A 17,990-nucleotide genomic window follows, 5' to 3' on the forward strand; every position below is an offset into this window, starting at 1 on the left:
GTGACGCTATGCTAGGCTATGCTAGTCAGCTTTTTTACTGTGGGGGGTGCTCCCGGATCCGGGATGAGTACCAAGTAAAAGTTAACATTAAGATGTCATGTAATTTCCTTATTTTCGTTATTAGTGATATATTGGTTTAATAAATGCATCCTTATCACCTTTACCTTTTATGTTACGCAACCTGCTTATGAGCTCTCTCCTTTGTTGCAGAACCATACACAAATCCAACTTTACCATGTCAAACCACAAGTCCTTAATAAATATGTGAACTTTGGCACTATCTCTGTCATCTGTTTTCTCTCTGACCAGAGCAGAGCAACCCTAGTGACATCTATCCAACCAGCTACCTATCTTTGGTTCTTAGCCTACGTTTCAGTGGCAATTTTGGAAATGACCGCCAGGGGGTAATGGACAAAATCTGATATAGCACTATAACCAGAAATACTTCTTTATACATGACCTAGCTGTGTGTGAAATTTGGTGGCTCTATCACAAAATCCACAATTTTTTAATTTAGCCACTGGACTATGGTCAAAATGACCTCAATATGACCCCTATTAAGGTCTTAAGAGTACTTGTTTGTCTTTATTATCTGTGGGGTTTATTTAGTGGGTAAATACATTTTTATATTGTTTGTAATGATTTTACCCTATTTTCTTCTAACAGGAAATCTGGAGTGGCAGCCAATTATATTAAGGCCAGGCCAGGCCAGGCTTCCCAGACTGCCTCCAATCTTTCAAATGTTCTTTAAGGTGTCTAGTATTAGTGTACCAAGTTGGATTATTATTGAACAATTATTTAACCTATCCGCTGGACTATTTGACCTAGTGTCTCTCATGATCACCCCATTTGACAAAGCTGGTCTTACTTTTACATGATGCTTCATTAATGACATTCAATTTCTATGCTAGCTTGGATTAGATTCAAGAGATCAAGTTACAGGCAAGATATTATACCATTTATTAACCTTTTATTTTGGTACAGAACCAAAGATTTATGTGAAGAGAAATTATATGAATTATACATTTTGTTCCAGGCCTCACAGCAACAAAGCATAAAATATTAGACACATAGTCTTGAATTATGGGGTAAACATGAAGAAAAAAGAAGACGGACAAAATGGCTGGATAAAGAAATAGATGAACAGGCGTTCTAATAATACTCTCACTAAAAGTGCCTTCTGATGCCTTCTGGGAGTTGAAAGCAGTGTGCTGCTAAAAACGCTGAAGCATTTTTGTGGTATGACAAAAAATATATATATATAAATCACAGAGGTACAGAAACTGTTTTTGCTCTCAGATGGAGTTTAAGTTTTAGGTGTCATATGAAAATGAGTTTTACACGATCTAATCCATCATTGACCAGAAATAATAAACAGTATAATACCAAAAGACTAAAATAATAATAGTGATTGTTATGCACATTTTAAAGCATGATTATATTCATTCATTTGTAATAACATTCAGAAGGCCCACACATGACACGACTATGTGTCACAATAGTTGCCCTCTGAACATTCATCTGAGTCTAATTAATTGAATTGGACAAATAGTTTGTTGACACAGATTTTCAATGAGTTTGTTTTATGCTCCTTGTTATGAGTATTTTCATAGCCTTTCTGTGCCATAAAAACTTCTCAAATGCACTTAGTGTTAGGGACACCTGGTGGGGCTAGGTGTCACCTAGTCGTCTGTTGATTGTGGAGTTCTCCCTTGCAGTAAGAAACAAAGTAATTAACGGTCCTGTTCCTTACATGGAGTAAAAAGTCGTTTTATTTTAAAAGGGAACTCAAAGCCATTTTTATCAAATTCTTTAAAAGCATCAACCTTTCACAATATAAAACATTGAGTGAAAACGCTTGTGATTATCTGTTATATGGTATTTATTTCTTCATTAAGCCTACAAACATGGTTTCATGAGTGTTGTTGAGACGAGGCAGTGTGGGGGTAAAAGGGGTGCTCCACGACCAGGAGAAAGGTCATATGACTGTGACTCAGTAACAGGATGCCCTGTCCTGTTCTCAACAGGCCCTTTGGCTCATGGAGAGCAGGATGTTGGCACTGAATTCATCAATTGTATTTTAACACAGGGATAAGCATGCTTGTATCACTTTGAAGTTACATTTTTTATTCCATGTTTTTCATTTGTATATTGCAGAATCAGTTCAATCTGAAAATATGGACAAATCGAATCAACAAATTCTCTCAGCTGACTGCTGGGGAGACTGAGGAAGGTTTTCTCCAATTCTAAAATAAATCTATTATAACGGCAATAACTCAAGAGGAGCAGTGAACGTATTAAAAGCAGAGGTCTCCCTAAACTACATATAATGACAGCAAGATAAGCTTCAAATTACGTTTTGGTTTGTGTGAACGCTGGTCTCATTCACAGCTTCGATGAAAAATATATTGTTTTCTCCTGTGTCCTGTTTCACCTGTATCTTCTTCAATAAGAAATTAATTCTTTTTTCCTCCTGCGTTTTGAAGAAGGATGCAGACACTTTTCTGCGGATGCGCCTGGCGTAGACCTCCAGCAACACCATGATGTAGCTCACCAGACAGAGTAGTCCCAGGAAGACCCTAACTCTCAGGTCTGGTGCAGAGGGCTCAATATCACAGCGTAAAGCCTCTGGGCTAAATGTCCAGTCATACTGCTTGTGGAAGTTTGCCAGTTCTGTATCCCTACAGATAGCTGGGATAATACATAGACCTGGAAAGCGCAGGTGAATCTGTCAGAGAAAAGAGAATCCAGTCCCCATTTGTCCACTGTGTTATTCAATTTCTATATCATCATTGATCTCAAGGCTACACATTATATAATGTCACATTATGTTCTGTGATGTGCACGACCTTATATAGAAAAGTACTGTATCAATATTGACCTACCTTATATTTCACAGCTATGCTGACAGATGTAGCTGGAACATCCTGCAGCCAAGGCCCACTCACTGTAACTAGATGGTACACAATGTGATCCAAAACCATTATGAAGATAATAACAATTAAATACAAAGTCACCACTACTATGGGAGCAAGACATCTGGTAAATTCCTGTTTCGTTATTTTACAACTTGTGGAATTAACCATATTTTTCAAGTTAGTTGGCTCTATCTGGATTCCATCATCAGATGCTTTTTGCAGCAACTGTCTTGTGATGTAAACGTTGTCAAACTTAACTGAAATGACATATGACTTCAGGTAGTAGGCTGATTCAACTATCAGGTAGATTAGAAAGATGGCCGCCAGAATCCTGTTTGACAGAAGTTTATAATCCTCCAGCAGTTTATTGGCACGTGAAAAGTCACTCTCAATCTGCTTGCTTACAGTAACAAATGTATTTTTGACCTTTGACACATCAATGTGTGTAAAATGATCAAATTTCCTCAATCTGTTAACAATATTCAGTTCTTCCTGTTTCACTTTGATAGTCTCTCTAACAAGATCTCTCTTTGCTTCTTGAAACAGCTCAGATGAGTTTAAAAGAGAGTGGACAAAACCTTCAGAGGTGCACTTTAAAACGTGCATCACCACTCCCATGTTAACGGTTATGTTAAGGATGATGCTCAACACTAACACAATCACAGAGGTGGAAATGATCAGCTTGCGCCCCTGTTTGGTGCCCAGAGTGGGCAAGATCATAGTTAGCACACAACGGAGAGGATGACAGAGGAACGAGAGGAAAAGGATGGCCACGCTATAGATGCAGGCAGCAGTGCTGGAAGTACCACTGTCATATCTCAGGATCTCTGTCATCCAATGGTAGAGGAGACCACCAGTCACCATGGCGATAATGAAACACATAGAAAGTAACGTCAGGACCTCCTTGGCAGCCTGGGTCGGCTTTGAGTAAACATCCCACAGATACTCTAGAGTGGTCTTTATGGCACCCCAAGGTTCTTGCCTGAAAACCAATGATTGTGTGAATTCAAGTTTTATTAGTTGTATGTACAGTATACACATGGTATACACCATCAAACTAAGTGCTTACTTGCAGGCTCCTCAACAATGCAACAACAATAAGAAATAATATAAGGTAAGAATACGAACATAAAGTAAATGGCTTATTAGAATAGACTAAACATGAAACACATTTTAGAATTGCACTGTATTCTAACTAGGCTGTGAATTTGATCAAACTGCAATATCCACCATTCTGACTATCATCATGTATTGTTTTAATATCAACATTTTACAAGAGCAGAATAGCTTATTATTGTGTAATTAACACTTTAATAAGCCAGCTTTCTTAAATTCACAAGGGACTAGCACAATTCACTGTGAAAATAATATACATTTTACATTAATTCCTTAAATCATCTCATAAATAGCTGTCCAGTAACCTAATGTCTCTTTCACTCAAAAGACTGAAAATGAACACCTACCTCAATGAAAAGCCAAAGCCCATGCATTCAGTAATGCTCTTCATTCTCCTTGGTAACAGTGCATGTGAAGTTACACAGTTGTCTGATGGTGGTAACTGTGAAGTTTGATACAGGAACTTATCATACACAGTCACTGCCACATAGATGTGTAAGACGGTTCCCAAAGGGGACAGAAGGGCTCTTGCTCATACTCACATGCTGACACACACTCACTGACATTGACAGGCATAACAAATCAACACATGATGGAACATGCAATACTTGGTGACTAATCATTTAGGGAAGTATTGGTAAGTTAAAAGGTTCTATATGAGCATTGTGGTATACTATTTAGAGGTCGAAACATAACCCTGTGTGAGGTCATACTACTACTGACTAATAGGAGGGGGGATTGCTATGATCTGGGAAACTATGAGCATGTGAGCAATTGTACGAGTTTTCCAAAATAAAATGTTTAGCTGGGGCTTTTTTAATTTCCCTTTGTATTACAGTCAATTAATAAGTATATTTGATTGGTTGAGCAGTTTCATGTTGTGGTACGACTTGTCAAACTTCCTTTTCCAAAATGTTGTGTTCCTTTTCCAACAAGTTCTTCTTTTTAATGTGTGTACTGTGTTACTTTTTTAACAAAGTGTCATTGTGTTCTGTTGTAGTTTGTCTCATTTATTGGCGCATCCACCAATGACCCTTCCTCTCTTACACTGAGTAACTACTTCAGAGTTCTGCTGAGTTAACCATGTGCCAGACCTTGGGACTTTACATCACCAAATAGACACTATAAGGAATGTACAGCCCTTCACCATTCTTTAGAGACACAGGGGCCAAAATATCACTGCTTGGTTCCAGACACATGTAGAAATTGTGTTCCAACCAAATTTCAATGCAACCTTCTTTCAAATGTGTTGTTCGCTTGTTTGTTTGCCTCATTTGGCTTATTGGGTATCTTGTGTGGTGCTATCAGGCTGTTGAATGAGACTTGATTCCAGTACATATTATGCTGTGTCACCTGGGTCAATGATTAAAACTAAAAAGGACTAGAGTGGCATGGCCCCCGTCTGAATATTATCTCATGGTTTGAGTTGCTCTGTAGTATATATTACTGTGTGGCATGTCTGTTGGTGCCTGCTCACTGACATCAGCTAAATATACCAATTCCATGGATTGACGAAAAAAGAAAAGAACACATTTGCTGTTGAGTTTTATTTGGTACAACAGCAGTATGAAGAAAATAACAAAGCTACAAAAGGTGCATTGATAAACCTAAACGTACTACACAAAATACAAACTATGGTAGAAAATTGTTAATTAGATTTCCACGTACCACATTTCTAATGATTACTTCAAATGAAATAAGATCAGAAAATCATGATTTCTGGATTTTAAAGACATGATGAAAAGTAAAAATGACCTTCTGTGTGTAACTTAGAATGTGTTAAAACATGTGCAGCCAGTGACCCCATGGGCTAGGTAAGTATTTTTCATGAATAATTCACAAACTCCTGTTGTGCGTCAAGACAGTCACAGATTATACAACTAAAGATCAATGGGGGATCGAGTTCAAGTGTGATTTACTAGTAGGTGGCGGACTTGGAGAATGAGCGTTCAGTGTGATGAAATGGATTGGGTCTATTATCATCAAGCAGACTGCTAACACCCTAATCGATAAGGATTATCCTCACAAACACTATCTAGGGAATGTTACAGTGACGAATGAGACGGGCACTCGCAAAGTGGCACACTGACCAGCAGAGGTCACTAAGATGCAAGTCATTTCAGCAAGCATAGCGACAGAATGATGACACAGACATCACCGGTGTCTGGACAAAAACGGTGTCCGACACGACTTGTTGTATAACTGTGGAAGAGAATGTAACAACAGACAGACCAACCACTGTCTATTCTGTCACCCCCTGCCCTGCACAAACAAATTAACTTCAAATGGAAACTTGGCATGGGGACCTAAAACAAACCAGGACATAACATTGGACACATCTGGGAGACCAGGGGTTCGTGGCATGTGACAAGCAAGAAAATTAGCTGATAGAACTTAGTATAATCTACACGACAGAGGAAGTAGAGCACAATGAGAGCCTGAACAAAAAAAATCTAAACTCATGTAGTATACAGTAGGCAAATGGCAAAATCTAGAAGTGTACAGTACATTAGCAACATGGTATAGCCATCACACCATAGGCTAAATAACTTAAAGTAACAGCTAATGCTCCCCAAATCTATAGTTGACTTTTGTACATATTCAGAAATGCTGCTCAAGTATTTACTATATAATACCGTGTAATACTTTGTATTGGATAAGCTTCAGATCTACGGTATGCAGTGTATCACAAACTAGTAAGGTTGAAAGGTGGGATGGGGGGGAACTGTATATCTGTGACAGTACTGGACATGTTGACTGGACGAGCCCAGTCTGGATAAGTCTCCAAACTGAACATGGCACGACCCCAAGTGTTCATGGCCAGAGAAACTGATAAAATGCCCAAAATGTTCATCACAAAGCCCGTTTTCACCTGGGAATAGAGAAACCAAACAGATGTAAATCATCTATCTACTAGGATAGAGTATGTTTAAGTTTAAGAACAGTCTGAAATATGGTCACACAGTATATTGGCGTGAGGATCTTACCATGTCCTTCACCAAAAGATGGCCAGATGCAAAGGCAATGGAGTTGGGAGGGGTGGAGACTGGCAACATGAAGGCAAATGAACATCCTGTTGTCGCAGGTATCATGAAGTAAAGAGGATTCACCTTGACAAACATAGCCTGTAGAGGGGAGACAAACACAGTCATTGATATTATTTTGCAGAAATATTGTGTTAATGGAGAATAATACTACTTTGAAACAGTTTTTTGCAGATTAACACAAGTAACACAAATGAACAAAGAGTGTGTGAATCCACATCGCATTCAATAAGTGGCAACGATATTCCAAATTCTTAGTAACGTATTTGGCTTAGAAATGTCGCTGAAGATAAGTAACTAGGGTGCACTTGTCATGGTGATACTGGATGATACTGGGTGGGTGATACTATTGCTTAGATTTAACAACACTGTAAGACATTGGCACAGACAGACGAAGACTACTGGTTACTGATAACTGTAGTTAATGTCCAACAGACCAAACAGCCATGGTGCTACACTGACAAATCTGTTAACCCCATGACAAACAGTAAAAAAGTCAATTGCTGTGGGAGATTAGAGTAGAGAGCATCAACTTCCCCATTATATATTAGTAATACAGTGGAGTTCAAGGCTTTATGGTAGTTCACATGGGTATTCAAAAATACTACACACAAAATACGCCTTTCTTCAAATTGAGTGTTTTCTAGTCGACCTCTTCATACCCACAGGGTACTTCATTCTTAATAATGGAAACATCTAACTAAATGTTGAGTGTTGTGGTCATGTCATACGGTAGATGACAGCTCACCAGTTCAGCAATGACGGGCAGGAATATGATAATGGTGGCGGTATTGCTGGCGAACTCTGTGAAGCAGGCCAGGAAAGCTGTGATGAACATGACGGCCACAGCAGGGGGGACCTGGGCAATAGGCTGGAGGTAGGCTCCTATCCACGCCGCCAGTCCTGACTCCTACACCACAGGGACAGAGCATCAAGACAGTCCTTGACTCAGTAGTAGCAGAAATAGGTCAAAAAGTATAGAAATCACCACACAACAGCTATTAGAATGTACACAAATGAGAATGTGAGTTAAAGGGATTTCATATCTATGGTGTGCACCATTAAACATGAAAGGGGTTTACCCATAGAGATCATAAGGCTTAATGATTCTATATGTAAATGATATGGTTTTACCTCACATCCCTTGGCCATGGCAAAGCCTCCACCCAGCAACAGAATGATATTCCATGGGACACATTCCTGTGCTTTCTTCCATGATAGGAGAGGAACATATGGAGTATTTGGTGCTGTGGAAAACATGACAGGGTATGAAATCGACCTCTGCCCAACAGACAAATCCAGGTCAACCACTGAAATATCAGAATATCTAACCTGCAAGGGGCTTTGAAAAGAGGCAATAAAGAAGGAGCTGCAGCTAGGGGTTAGGGGTCAAAGTAACGGTTATCAAATCAAATTTGATTTGTCACATGCGCCAAATACAACAGGTGTAGATTTATAAACTGTTAACCAACAATGCAGATTAAATAAAAAAATAAAAGTAACAAATAATTAAAGAGCAGCAGTAAAATAACAGTAGCGAAGCTATATACAGGGGGCACCGGTACAGAGTCAATGTGCGGTGGCACCGGTTAGTTGAGGTAATTGAGGTAATATGTAGATAGATATAGACATAGATAAAAATAGATAGTAGCAGCAGCGTAAAAGAGAGGGAGTGGGGGGTGGGGGTGGGGGGTGGGGGGGCAATGCAAATAGTCTGGGTAGCCATTTGATTAGATGTTCAGGAGTCTTATGGCTTGGCGCTCCGGTACCGCTTGCCGTGCGGTAGCAGAGAGAACAGTCTATGACTAGGGTGGCTGGAGTCTTTGACAATTTTTAGGGCCTCCCTCTGACACAGCCTAGTATAGAGGTCGTGGATGGCAGGAAGCTTGGCCCCAGTGATGTGCTGGGCCGTACGCAGTACCCTCTGCAGTGTCGTGCGGTCGGAGGCCGAGCAGTTGCCATACCAGGCAGTGATGCAACCCATCAGGATGCTCTTGATGGTGCAGCTGTAGAACCTTTTGAGGATCTGAGGACCCACTTAGGGGACAAAATAAGGCTGGTTGGGGTTTTGTTTCTGTCTCGGGTACCGCTCTGCTGGACATTTTTCATTTGTCAATAAGTTAAATGTTTTGCCCGGCAAAACATAAAGTTCTGAATATAACTACTGTTCCCTGAAGGGAGGGAACGAGGTACAACATCACTATGGGGAGATGCGCTTTTGTTGTAAAGTGTGAACTGACTGAAAGATAACTATTATTTCACAGGCAAATTCTTAACATATCTACTCAAAATAGTTTTTAATAAAGAACATTAAAGAGCTCAATGTCAAACATATACATATTCTAGTCTCGCTGGAAAAATATGAGGGTAGAAAATGAAAACACTGGTATTTCTGTTGCATAAGAAGTTGTGTGCTATGTTAAACCAGTGGGTGAACACAGAGCAAAGTACACAGAGCAAACCAAAGTGTGGCAACACATTTCTGAGGGATTAATAATAAGGGGCGACAGTCTTACCTCACGACGGGACTCTGCTCAGACTCACTAATCTACGTCATTAACATTCCTCAGGTTATTTACAGTACCTTACAACAGAGCCAATACAAGTTCTGCTTCAGAAATGGATTAATGAAATTACAAAAAAAATATTCTGCCTTAATAGGAGTCAATGTTACTGTAATTTATGTCTGGTGAGGCATGACTGAATAATAATGTGACTTTAAAAACCCAGATCTACAGTGCATCTACAGTGCATCTACAGTGGATCTACAGTGCATCTACAGAGCATCTACAGTGCATCTACAGAGCATCTACAGTGCATCTACAGAGCATCTACAGTGCATCTAGAGTGCATCTACAGTGGATCTACAGTGCATCTACAGAGCATCTACAGTGCATCTACAGTGCATCTACAGTGCATCTACAGAGCATATACAGTGCATCTACAGAGCATCTACAGTGCATCTACAGTGCATCTACAGTGCATCTACAGTGCATCTACAGAGCATCTATAGTGCATCTACAGAGCATCTACAGAGCATCTACAGTGCATCTACAGAGCATCTACAGTGCATCTACAGAGCATCTATAGTGCATCTACAGAGCATCTACAGTGCATCTACAGTGCATCTACAGTGCATCTACAGTGCATCTACAGAGCATCTACAGTGCATTTGGAAAGTATCCAGACTCCTTCCCTTTTTTCACATTTTGTTACGTTACAGCCTTATTCTAAAATGTATTAAATAAAATACTCCTCAATCTACACAAAATACCCCATAATGACAAGGAGAAAACAGGTTAGTATTAAAAATGTACTTATTTACATAAGTATTCAGAACCCTTTGCTATAAGATTTGAAATTGAGCTCTGGTGCATCCTGTTTCCATTGATCATCCTTGAGATGTTTCTACAACTTGATTGGAGTCCACCTGTGGTAAATTAAATTGATTGGACATGATTTGGAAAGGCACACACCTGTTTATATAAGGTCCCACAGTTGACAGTGCATGTCAGAGCAAAAAACTCGGACAGAGCTCCAGAGTTCCTCTGTGGAGATGGGAGAACCTTCCAGAAGGACAACCATCTCTGCAGCACTCCACCAATCAAGCCTTTTGGTAGAGTGGCCGGACGGAACCAACTCCTCAGTAAAAGGCACATGACAGCTGGGTTGGAGTTTGCCAAAAGGCACTTAAAGGCACCTCAGACCATGAGGAACAAGATTCTCTAGTGTAATGAAACCAAGATTGAACTCTTTGGCATGAATGCCAAGCGTCACGTCTGGAGGAAACCTGGCACCATCCCTACGGTGAAGCATGGTGGTGGCAGCATCATGCTGTGAGGATGTTTTTCAGTGGCAGGGACTGGGAGACTAGTCAAGATCAAGGGAAAGATGAACGGAGAAAAGTACAGAGAGATCCTTGATGAAAACCTGCTCCAGAGCGCTCAGGACCTCAGGTTCACCATACAACTGGACAACGACCCTAAGTACACAGACAAGACAACGTAGGAGTGGCTTCGGGGACAAGTCTCTGAATGTCCTTGAGTGGCCCAGCCAGAGCCCGGACTTGAACCCGATCGAACATCTCTGGAAAGACCTGAAAATAGCTGTGCAGCGACGCTCCCCATCCAAACTGACAGAGCTTGAGAGGAAACAGAGAAGAATGGGAGAAACTCCCCAAATACAGGTGTGCCAAGCTTGTAGCATCATACCCAAGAAGACTCGAGGCTGCAATCGCTGCCTAAGGTACTTCAACAAAGTACTGAGTAAAGGGTCTGAATACTTATGTAAATTTGATATTTCATTTTTTGCAAAAATGGCTAAAAACCTGTTTCTGTTTTGTTATGATGGGATATTATGTGTAGATTGAACTATTTAATCAATTTTGGAATAAGGCTGTAACCTAACAAAATGTGGAAAAAAGTCAAGGGATCTGAATTCTTTCCGAATGCAATGTATACAGCTGCTTCACTCCATCTAATCTTTTGATTTGAAAATATACAGTTTTCTCTATATCAGTACAGAAAGGCTGTATGATTTGAGACAGTGGTATTTTCAATCTACATATTCTAAAAATGTATTTCTCATTATTTGGGACATATCCTTTCTGGTACTGACCTTGAGAATCAAACCACCAGCTAAGAGAGGGCTTTTGGGAAGGGAAGAAGAATAGGATTGACACAATGATCACTCCAGTGGTCGCATCTGAGACATACCTGCAGGAGGAAGAGAATCAAAGAAGAGGAATGAAGCAGCTGGTTTCCTCAAGCCTCCAGTGAATTATACAGACATTTCCTAGTTAACGGGCAGTGGATTGTCAGCTTGTCTCTCTTACCCTTTGTTGAAAAACGTGGACCATCCAGTTACAAATTTAGGATCTCTTGTAAACAGGAGAACGGCAAACAAAATGAAAAAGAATGCGATGGCTCCTTCTGCAAAACTAAAATGGAAGATAGGAAATTATTGTCTAAGGAATTCTACATTACCACCGACATATAGTCCAGAGGGTCTAGAACAAGGGTAGGGTCTAGAACAAAGGTAGTCATCTTTAGTCCTGGAGGGCTGCAGCAGGCATTTTGTTCCATCACAGCATTAACACACTGATTGAAATAAACAATCTAAAACATGTGCACAATGTGTCCCTCCTAAACTAGAATTAGCCACCCCTGGTGTAGGGCATGATTTAAGACTGGAGCATGTTGCCTGTGATTTAGTCTAGAGATATGTCCTTACTTTATGGGGCCTAGTTTTCTGTAGTCTTCATCAATCACGGCCTCAGCCTTCGCCTCTGCTTGTGCTCTTTTGTCCTGTTTCTTCACACACAACCTGACCACAAAAAATAGTATGAAAATAATGTGGAAATATCTGACAGGTAGAAGAATGTATTACTCCATACTACTTCAAAAAGTGTACAGTAAAAAATCCTATAACTCTACCAGACTGCCACATGTAATCATCTATGGTCACATTTTTATATTACACTGATGAGGTGCTGTACTTAGATCTGATTTCACCATCATACCGTGTATTCAAGCCCCCGTAGAGGAAAGAAATCCATAGCCATCCCAAGATGAGGAAGAACACCATGAGAGGAAATGCGAATGCAAACCAAGAGCCAAAATTGATCAAGTCGCACTCGGGGAAGTAACTAGAACACAAAGAAGCAACTGTCAAAAACGGTACAGCAAACATGAAAAAAGTAGTATTTTATAGTCTTAATGTAACATGTTATTCGTACCCAGCTATTTGCCAGTTAAATCCTAACAGGCCTTTAAGAGGGACGTCTGAAGTTCTACAATGTCTGAAACATCCCAGTACCTGTGTCACTTGTCTCTTCTTTTTTCATAATGGTTAAAAGTTTGTATGTTGTACAAAACCCTCACCTTACAGATTATTATTGCTCTATCTGATGGGCCTGTGAGGTCTATGAGAGGGTATGTTCAGATGCAGTAGGAGAAAGTGAGATCAGCCAAATCTTCAACTTGGGTACCTCTTAAGTTGTCCAATGAGGATGAGGTTTGGTGCAGTGCCTGTCAGGGTGGCAGTCCCTCCGATACTGGCAGCGTACGGGATACATATCAGGAAGCCCTTCCACACCTTCATCTGGTACTCTGACTCTGTCCTGATCTCCTCTGCAGTACTCCCATCTGAACGCTCCATCCGATCAGGTCTTAAGATATAATTATACCAACATTAGTAAAAGCTACACGATAACCATGAATCCTATTCTAACAACATGAGAGCTTCAATTGTTCAGTTTGTTTATGTTTGCTTTCTTACCCGTCTATAGCCAATATCTGTTTTTCAGAGGGCAGTGCATGCAGCTTTACTCGTGCTTGACCTGATGGATGTTGAAGTGAACAGGTTGTGTTAGGGTTATTCTCTCCATTGTTTACTCTGCGGTGACAAATTACAAAATATATATTTTTTAAGGACAGGCTTAGATGTCATAACAATTCCATATTGAAGACCAATTTGAACGCGATTTAGGGGGTCATCTAAGTGTAAATAAAGGCTAAATAAAAAATTTAAAAACGGCCTCTGCTGAGAATCAACAAGTTTCCCATGAACCAATTACTGTGATGCTACAATATCCATAGCTATAGAATGAATGAGACAAGCTATAACAGAGATATTTAAACATTTCTCATCAAAGCCTGTGAGTTACAGTTCTCTAAGTAGGTTGTCTTTAGGCCTTTGTCATATTTAATATATGACTTGAAAGGTGGCTAATATGTTTAATCAATTATCAGTTGAATATTGACATGTCGTGCATCGAAGGCAATGTGATAGAACAGGTAGTTGTAAAAAAGTCCACACCTTCAATTACCTATTACAGTTTAAGTGTGGAAATATCACTCTTAGCTTTAGAAAGTTGAAGTATAGTATGTTTGTTTTTGTAAGCACTACAAACAATTTGCATTACAGTGTCGAAAAAAAAAGATTTGTCCTGTCTTGGCTACTTAATATTTTTTATCTTTTCACTCGATGTACACTACCGGTCAAAAGTTTTTGTACACCTACTCTTTCAAGGGTTTTTCTTTATTTTACCATTTTATACATTGTATAATAATAGTGAAGACATCAAAACTATGAAATAACACATATGGAATTATGTAGTCACCAAAAAAGTGTTTTATATCTGAGATTCTTCAAAGTAGCCACCCTTTGCCTTGATGACAGCTTTGCAAACTCTTGGCAACTCTTGGCATTCTCTCAACCAGCTTCACCTGGAATGCTTTTCCAACAGTCTTGAAGGAGTTCCCACATATGCTGAGCACTTGTTGGCTGCTTTTCCTTCACTCTGCGGTCCGACTCAACCCAAACCATCTCAATATGTTTGAGGTCGGGGGATTGTGGAGGCCAGGACATCTGAGTCAGCACTCCATCACTCTCCTTCTTGGTCAAATAGACCTTACACAGCCTGGAGATGTGTTTGGTCATTGTCCTGTTGAAAAACAAATGATAGTACCACTAAGCCCAAACCAGATGGGATGGCGTATCGCTGCAGAATGCTGTGGTAGCCATGCTGGTTAAGTGTGCCTTGAATTCTAAATAAATCACAGACAGTGTCACCAGCAAAAAAATCACACACCATAACACCTCCTCCTCCATGCTTTAGGGTGGGAAATACACATGCAGAGATAATCCGTTCACCCACATCACGTCTCACAAAGACACGGCGGTTGGAACCAAAGATCTTCAATTTGGACTTCAGAACAAAGGACAAATTTCCACTGCTCTAATGTCCATTGCTCGTGTTTCTTGGCCCAAGGGAGTCTCTTCTTCTTAATGGTGTTCTTTAGTAGTGGTTTCTTTGTAGCAATTTGACCATGAAGGCCTGATTCACCCAGTCTCCTCTGAACAGCTGATGTTGAGATGTGTCTGTTACTTGAATTCTGTGAAGCATTTATTTGGGCTGCAATTTCTGAGGCTGGTAACTCAAATGAACTTATTCTCTGCAGCAGAGGTAACTTTGGGTCTTCCATTCCTATGGCAATCCTAATGAGAGCCAGTTTCATCATAGCGCTTGATGGGTTTTGCGACTGCACTTGAAGAAACTTTCTTGAAATTTTCCGTATTGACTGACCTTTATGTCTTAAAGTAATGATGTACTGTCATTTATCTTTGCTTATTTGAGCTGTTCTTGCCATAATATGGACTTGGTCTTTTACCAAATTGGGCTATCTCTGTATACCCCATACCTTGTCACAACACAACTGATTGGCTCAAATGCATTAAGAAGGAAAGAAATTCCACAAAGGAACTTTTAACAATGCACACCTGTTAAATGAAATGCATTCCAGGTGACTACCTCATGAAGCTGGTTGAGAAAATGCCAAAAGTGTTTAAAGCTGTCATCAAGGCAAAGAGTGTCTATTTGAAGAATCTCAAATATAAAATATATTTTGATTTGTTTAACACTTTTTTGGTTACTACATAATTCCATACGTGTTATTTCATAGTTTTGAGGTCTTCACTATTATTCTACAATGTAGAAAATAGTAAACATAAAGAAAAAACATTAAATGAGTAGGTGTTCTAAAACTTTTGACCGGTAGTGTATATGGGACAGTTGGAGAAACCCTACACAGCAACTCACCCTCTGTCTCGTCTTTCACCTTACAGTTTTCCTTCAGAGTGGCCAGGTCTCCAAAGAGACTCTCCAGGATGGCGTTAGCAATGGGAAGCATCATGGCCGTTGTTGCGGTGTTACTGAGCCACATGGACAGGAAGGCAGAGGTGATCATCATTCCCAAAATCAACCTGCACAGAGAGATGTACACATGGGTCAGGAGTAAGTGGAGTGACACATCAATACATTTAATATTTCTGATAATATGATTATGTAGGCTATATTTTGCCATATGCAGGGCATTCATATAAGATAATGGAAAAGAATCCCAAAATATAAATTATGATTAATTTATTACTGTTGTATATGGCGATATAGTCTTCTCACCAGGCTGGTTTGACTCCAACAATCTTAAGAACTTTCAGAGCTATTCTGCGATGCAGACCCCATTCCTCAATAGCTGATGCCATAACAAGACCACTGAGAAAGAGAAAATTGGTATCGAGGAAGTACTGAGGGCAGACTTTTTTGGATGGAAGAATTCCCATGGTTGGAAAGAGGCAAACAGGTAGCATGGCAGTGACAGCTAAGGGAAGTGTCTCTGTGCACCAGAACACAGCCATTAGAAGCACCACGTACAGACATTTCCCCTCCTGCAAAACATAACAGAGACATGTTGGTGAACACTCAAGAGGAAAAGCCAACTGTACCATTTACAAAGGTGATCTATGTAATTCATGTTTGTATCATGCTGTGGAAAGACAAATGTACAAGGAATGTACTTTTTATGTGACTGGATTTGCAATTGTAAATAAAGAAGTCTTTGAAGTTATTAGTAATTGGGTTAGGGCTCAGATTGGGCTATGGTTATGATTAAGAGGGGGAATGGAGGAAAGCCAAGTTATGGATGTAAGGATTGTGTTTTTAGATATATGATGGAGCAGGGCCATGTCCTATATACTGGAATAACATGATCAACCTAAAACAGATCAAAAGTATATAATTGTAGGTTTTAATCTAATGGGACACTTCTTAGGATCCTGATTCTAATTTCAGTGAAGACCAACAGATATCAGGTTAAAGGGTGTTCGGGTTTAAATTAAAGGCAGGTGTGGATATTAATGATAATATCAGTTTTAGGCTTGATATAGTTTAGCAATTTGGTTAAGGTATAACTTATAAAGTTGAATCTACTTCTTCTTGTAAATTAGAGGAAGAAATGGTTACAGTAAGAATATTTGTGCATCTCCCAATAACCACGTACCTTTTCCGGTAGCCCAAAAAGTAACGGGAGAAGAATAAGTGGAGTGAGGAAAAGAATAAGTTGTTTCTTGACACACCAAAGTTTCTTAGCGAATGTTGATATGGTTTCCATTTCCATGTCGAATATGAGCGTTAAAGCTCGTTATGTGACGCTTTAGAGCAGAACTTGACGCCTCTATCTCTTTTATTACCTTGACTTTGTTGTTTTTGCACTCTTGGAGAAGCTTAACTATTGGCTTACAGTTTAACTCCTAACGCGTTGTTCAAGTTATTGTGGATGTGCGCAAATTGAGCCTGTTCTGTGGTTGTCCCATCGGGCAGATGATTTATTTTGTTTTACTGATAGCAACCTAAATGCAAAGCACTCCAGCAGTCTGGTTGTCTGGTTCCTCCCTGCAAAACAGATGCCATGTCAACGTTAATCAAAAACTGTCAATCATCATGTGATCTTACAGCCTATAACCCATCCATGGAGGATCCCACAAGGGTAGGGGCCAAACAGGTAAGACATGTAAAACTGTGTTTAAGGGGGTAGGGACTTGAACCAGTGACCTTGCTTGAAGTTAAAGGATAAGAGCAACATGCATCTCTGCCATAAATGTCAGGACCTTTAAGCAGAATTCATACGTTTGGGAAAAAATGAAGACCGACTACATGGAGACTACTATTGTAATCAGTAACACTTAACCAAACACAGTTTACGTAGCCTAGTTGTTTTTTGTAGATAATTGAAAGATAGGCCTATGTCCTATTGCATTTGCTGGTTAAAGAGGTGACTTCAGTTCATTTGTGATTTCGTTGGCGGCTCCCACAATTGCGCGCACAACGCCGCAATATATAAGATGTTCTTTTATTAGTCCATAGAGATGGAAATTTGTCTTCTGCTTTTTTTTACCCAAACCCTCCGACACACACACACACATAGGCCTACACACTAGTGATGCGCGTTTGACTCATAACCCGCAGTCCTCGGGGTTATACCCGCACGGTGGGTGGTTTATGGTCATGCAACATTGTGTGGATGAAGGGTCGGTGGTGTATAGGTTGGTGGGTGGCGTGTAGGTTAAATAAAGA

General features: G+C 39.9%; 2 protein-coding genes across 3 annotated transcripts; both read right to left on the bottom strand.

Annotated features, from left to right (window-relative positions):
* Nucleotides 1-1,634: 1,634 nt before the first annotated feature.
* Nucleotides 1,635-4,571, bottom strand: ocstamp (osteoclast stimulatory transmembrane protein). Of its 2 annotated transcripts, XM_071349498.1 has the most exons (3): nucleotides 4,382-4,571; nucleotides 2,886-3,900; nucleotides 1,635-2,728 (listed from the first exon to the last, which is right to left on the bottom strand). In XM_071349498.1, the coding sequence occupies exons 1-3, from the start codon at nucleotides 4,423-4,425 to the stop codon at nucleotides 2,348-2,350; spliced, it is 1,440 nt and encodes a 479-aa protein (XP_071205599.1). In that variant the 5' UTR covers nucleotides 4,426-4,571; the 3' UTR covers nucleotides 1,635-2,347. The 2 variants fall into 2 exon arrangements, with proteins under 2 accessions (XP_071205599.1, XP_071205598.1); XM_071349497.1 differs by lacking the exon at nucleotides 4,382-4,571 and having other exon boundaries at nucleotides 2,886-4,368.
* A 991-nt stretch (nucleotides 4,572-5,562) lies between these two features.
* Nucleotides 5,563-17,272, bottom strand: LOC139542412 (Na(+)/dicarboxylate cotransporter 3-like). Its single transcript, XM_071347818.1, has 13 exons — nucleotides 16,918-17,272; nucleotides 16,041-16,306; nucleotides 15,681-15,844; nucleotides 13,358-13,418; nucleotides 13,068-13,247; nucleotides 12,600-12,725; nucleotides 12,311-12,403; nucleotides 11,913-12,017; nucleotides 11,696-11,793; nucleotides 8,213-8,325; nucleotides 7,827-7,988; nucleotides 7,022-7,159; nucleotides 5,563-6,906 (listed from the first exon to the last, which is right to left on the bottom strand). Exons 1-13 carry the CDS (start codon nucleotides 17,032-17,034, stop codon nucleotides 6,721-6,723), a joined length of 1,809 nt encoding a protein of 602 aa, XP_071203919.1. The 5' UTR covers nucleotides 17,035-17,272; the 3' UTR covers nucleotides 5,563-6,720.
* Between the last annotated feature and the right edge of the window lie 718 nt (nucleotides 17,273-17,990).

The sequence above is a fragment of the Salvelinus alpinus genome, chromosome 17 (assembly GCF_045679555.1).
Source record: "Salvelinus alpinus chromosome 17, SLU_Salpinus.1, whole genome shotgun sequence".
Classification (NCBI taxonomy): domain Eukaryota; kingdom Metazoa; phylum Chordata; class Actinopteri; order Salmoniformes; family Salmonidae; genus Salvelinus; species Salvelinus alpinus.

Coding starts and splice junctions, on each gene's coding strand:
- ocstamp (XM_071349497.1), bottom strand. CDS start 3,971: ATGGTGTATACCATGTGTATACTGTACATACAACTAATAAAACTTGAA. Junction 2,729..2,885: donor GCATAGCTGTGAAATATAAG/GTAGGTCAATAT, acceptor TTTCTCTGACAG/ATTCACCTGCGCTTTCCAGG.
- LOC139542412 (XM_071347818.1), bottom strand. CDS start 17,034: ATGGAAATGGAAACCATATCAACATTCGCTAAGAAACTTTGGTGTGTC. Junction 13,419..15,680: donor GGTGAAAGACGAGACAGAGG/GTGAGTTGCTGT, acceptor AACATCCATCAG/GTCAAGCACGAGTAAAGCTG. Junction 7,989..8,212: donor CCATGGCCAAGGGATGTGAG/GTAAAACCATAT, acceptor CCTGTGGTGTAG/GAGTCAGGACTGGCGGCGTG.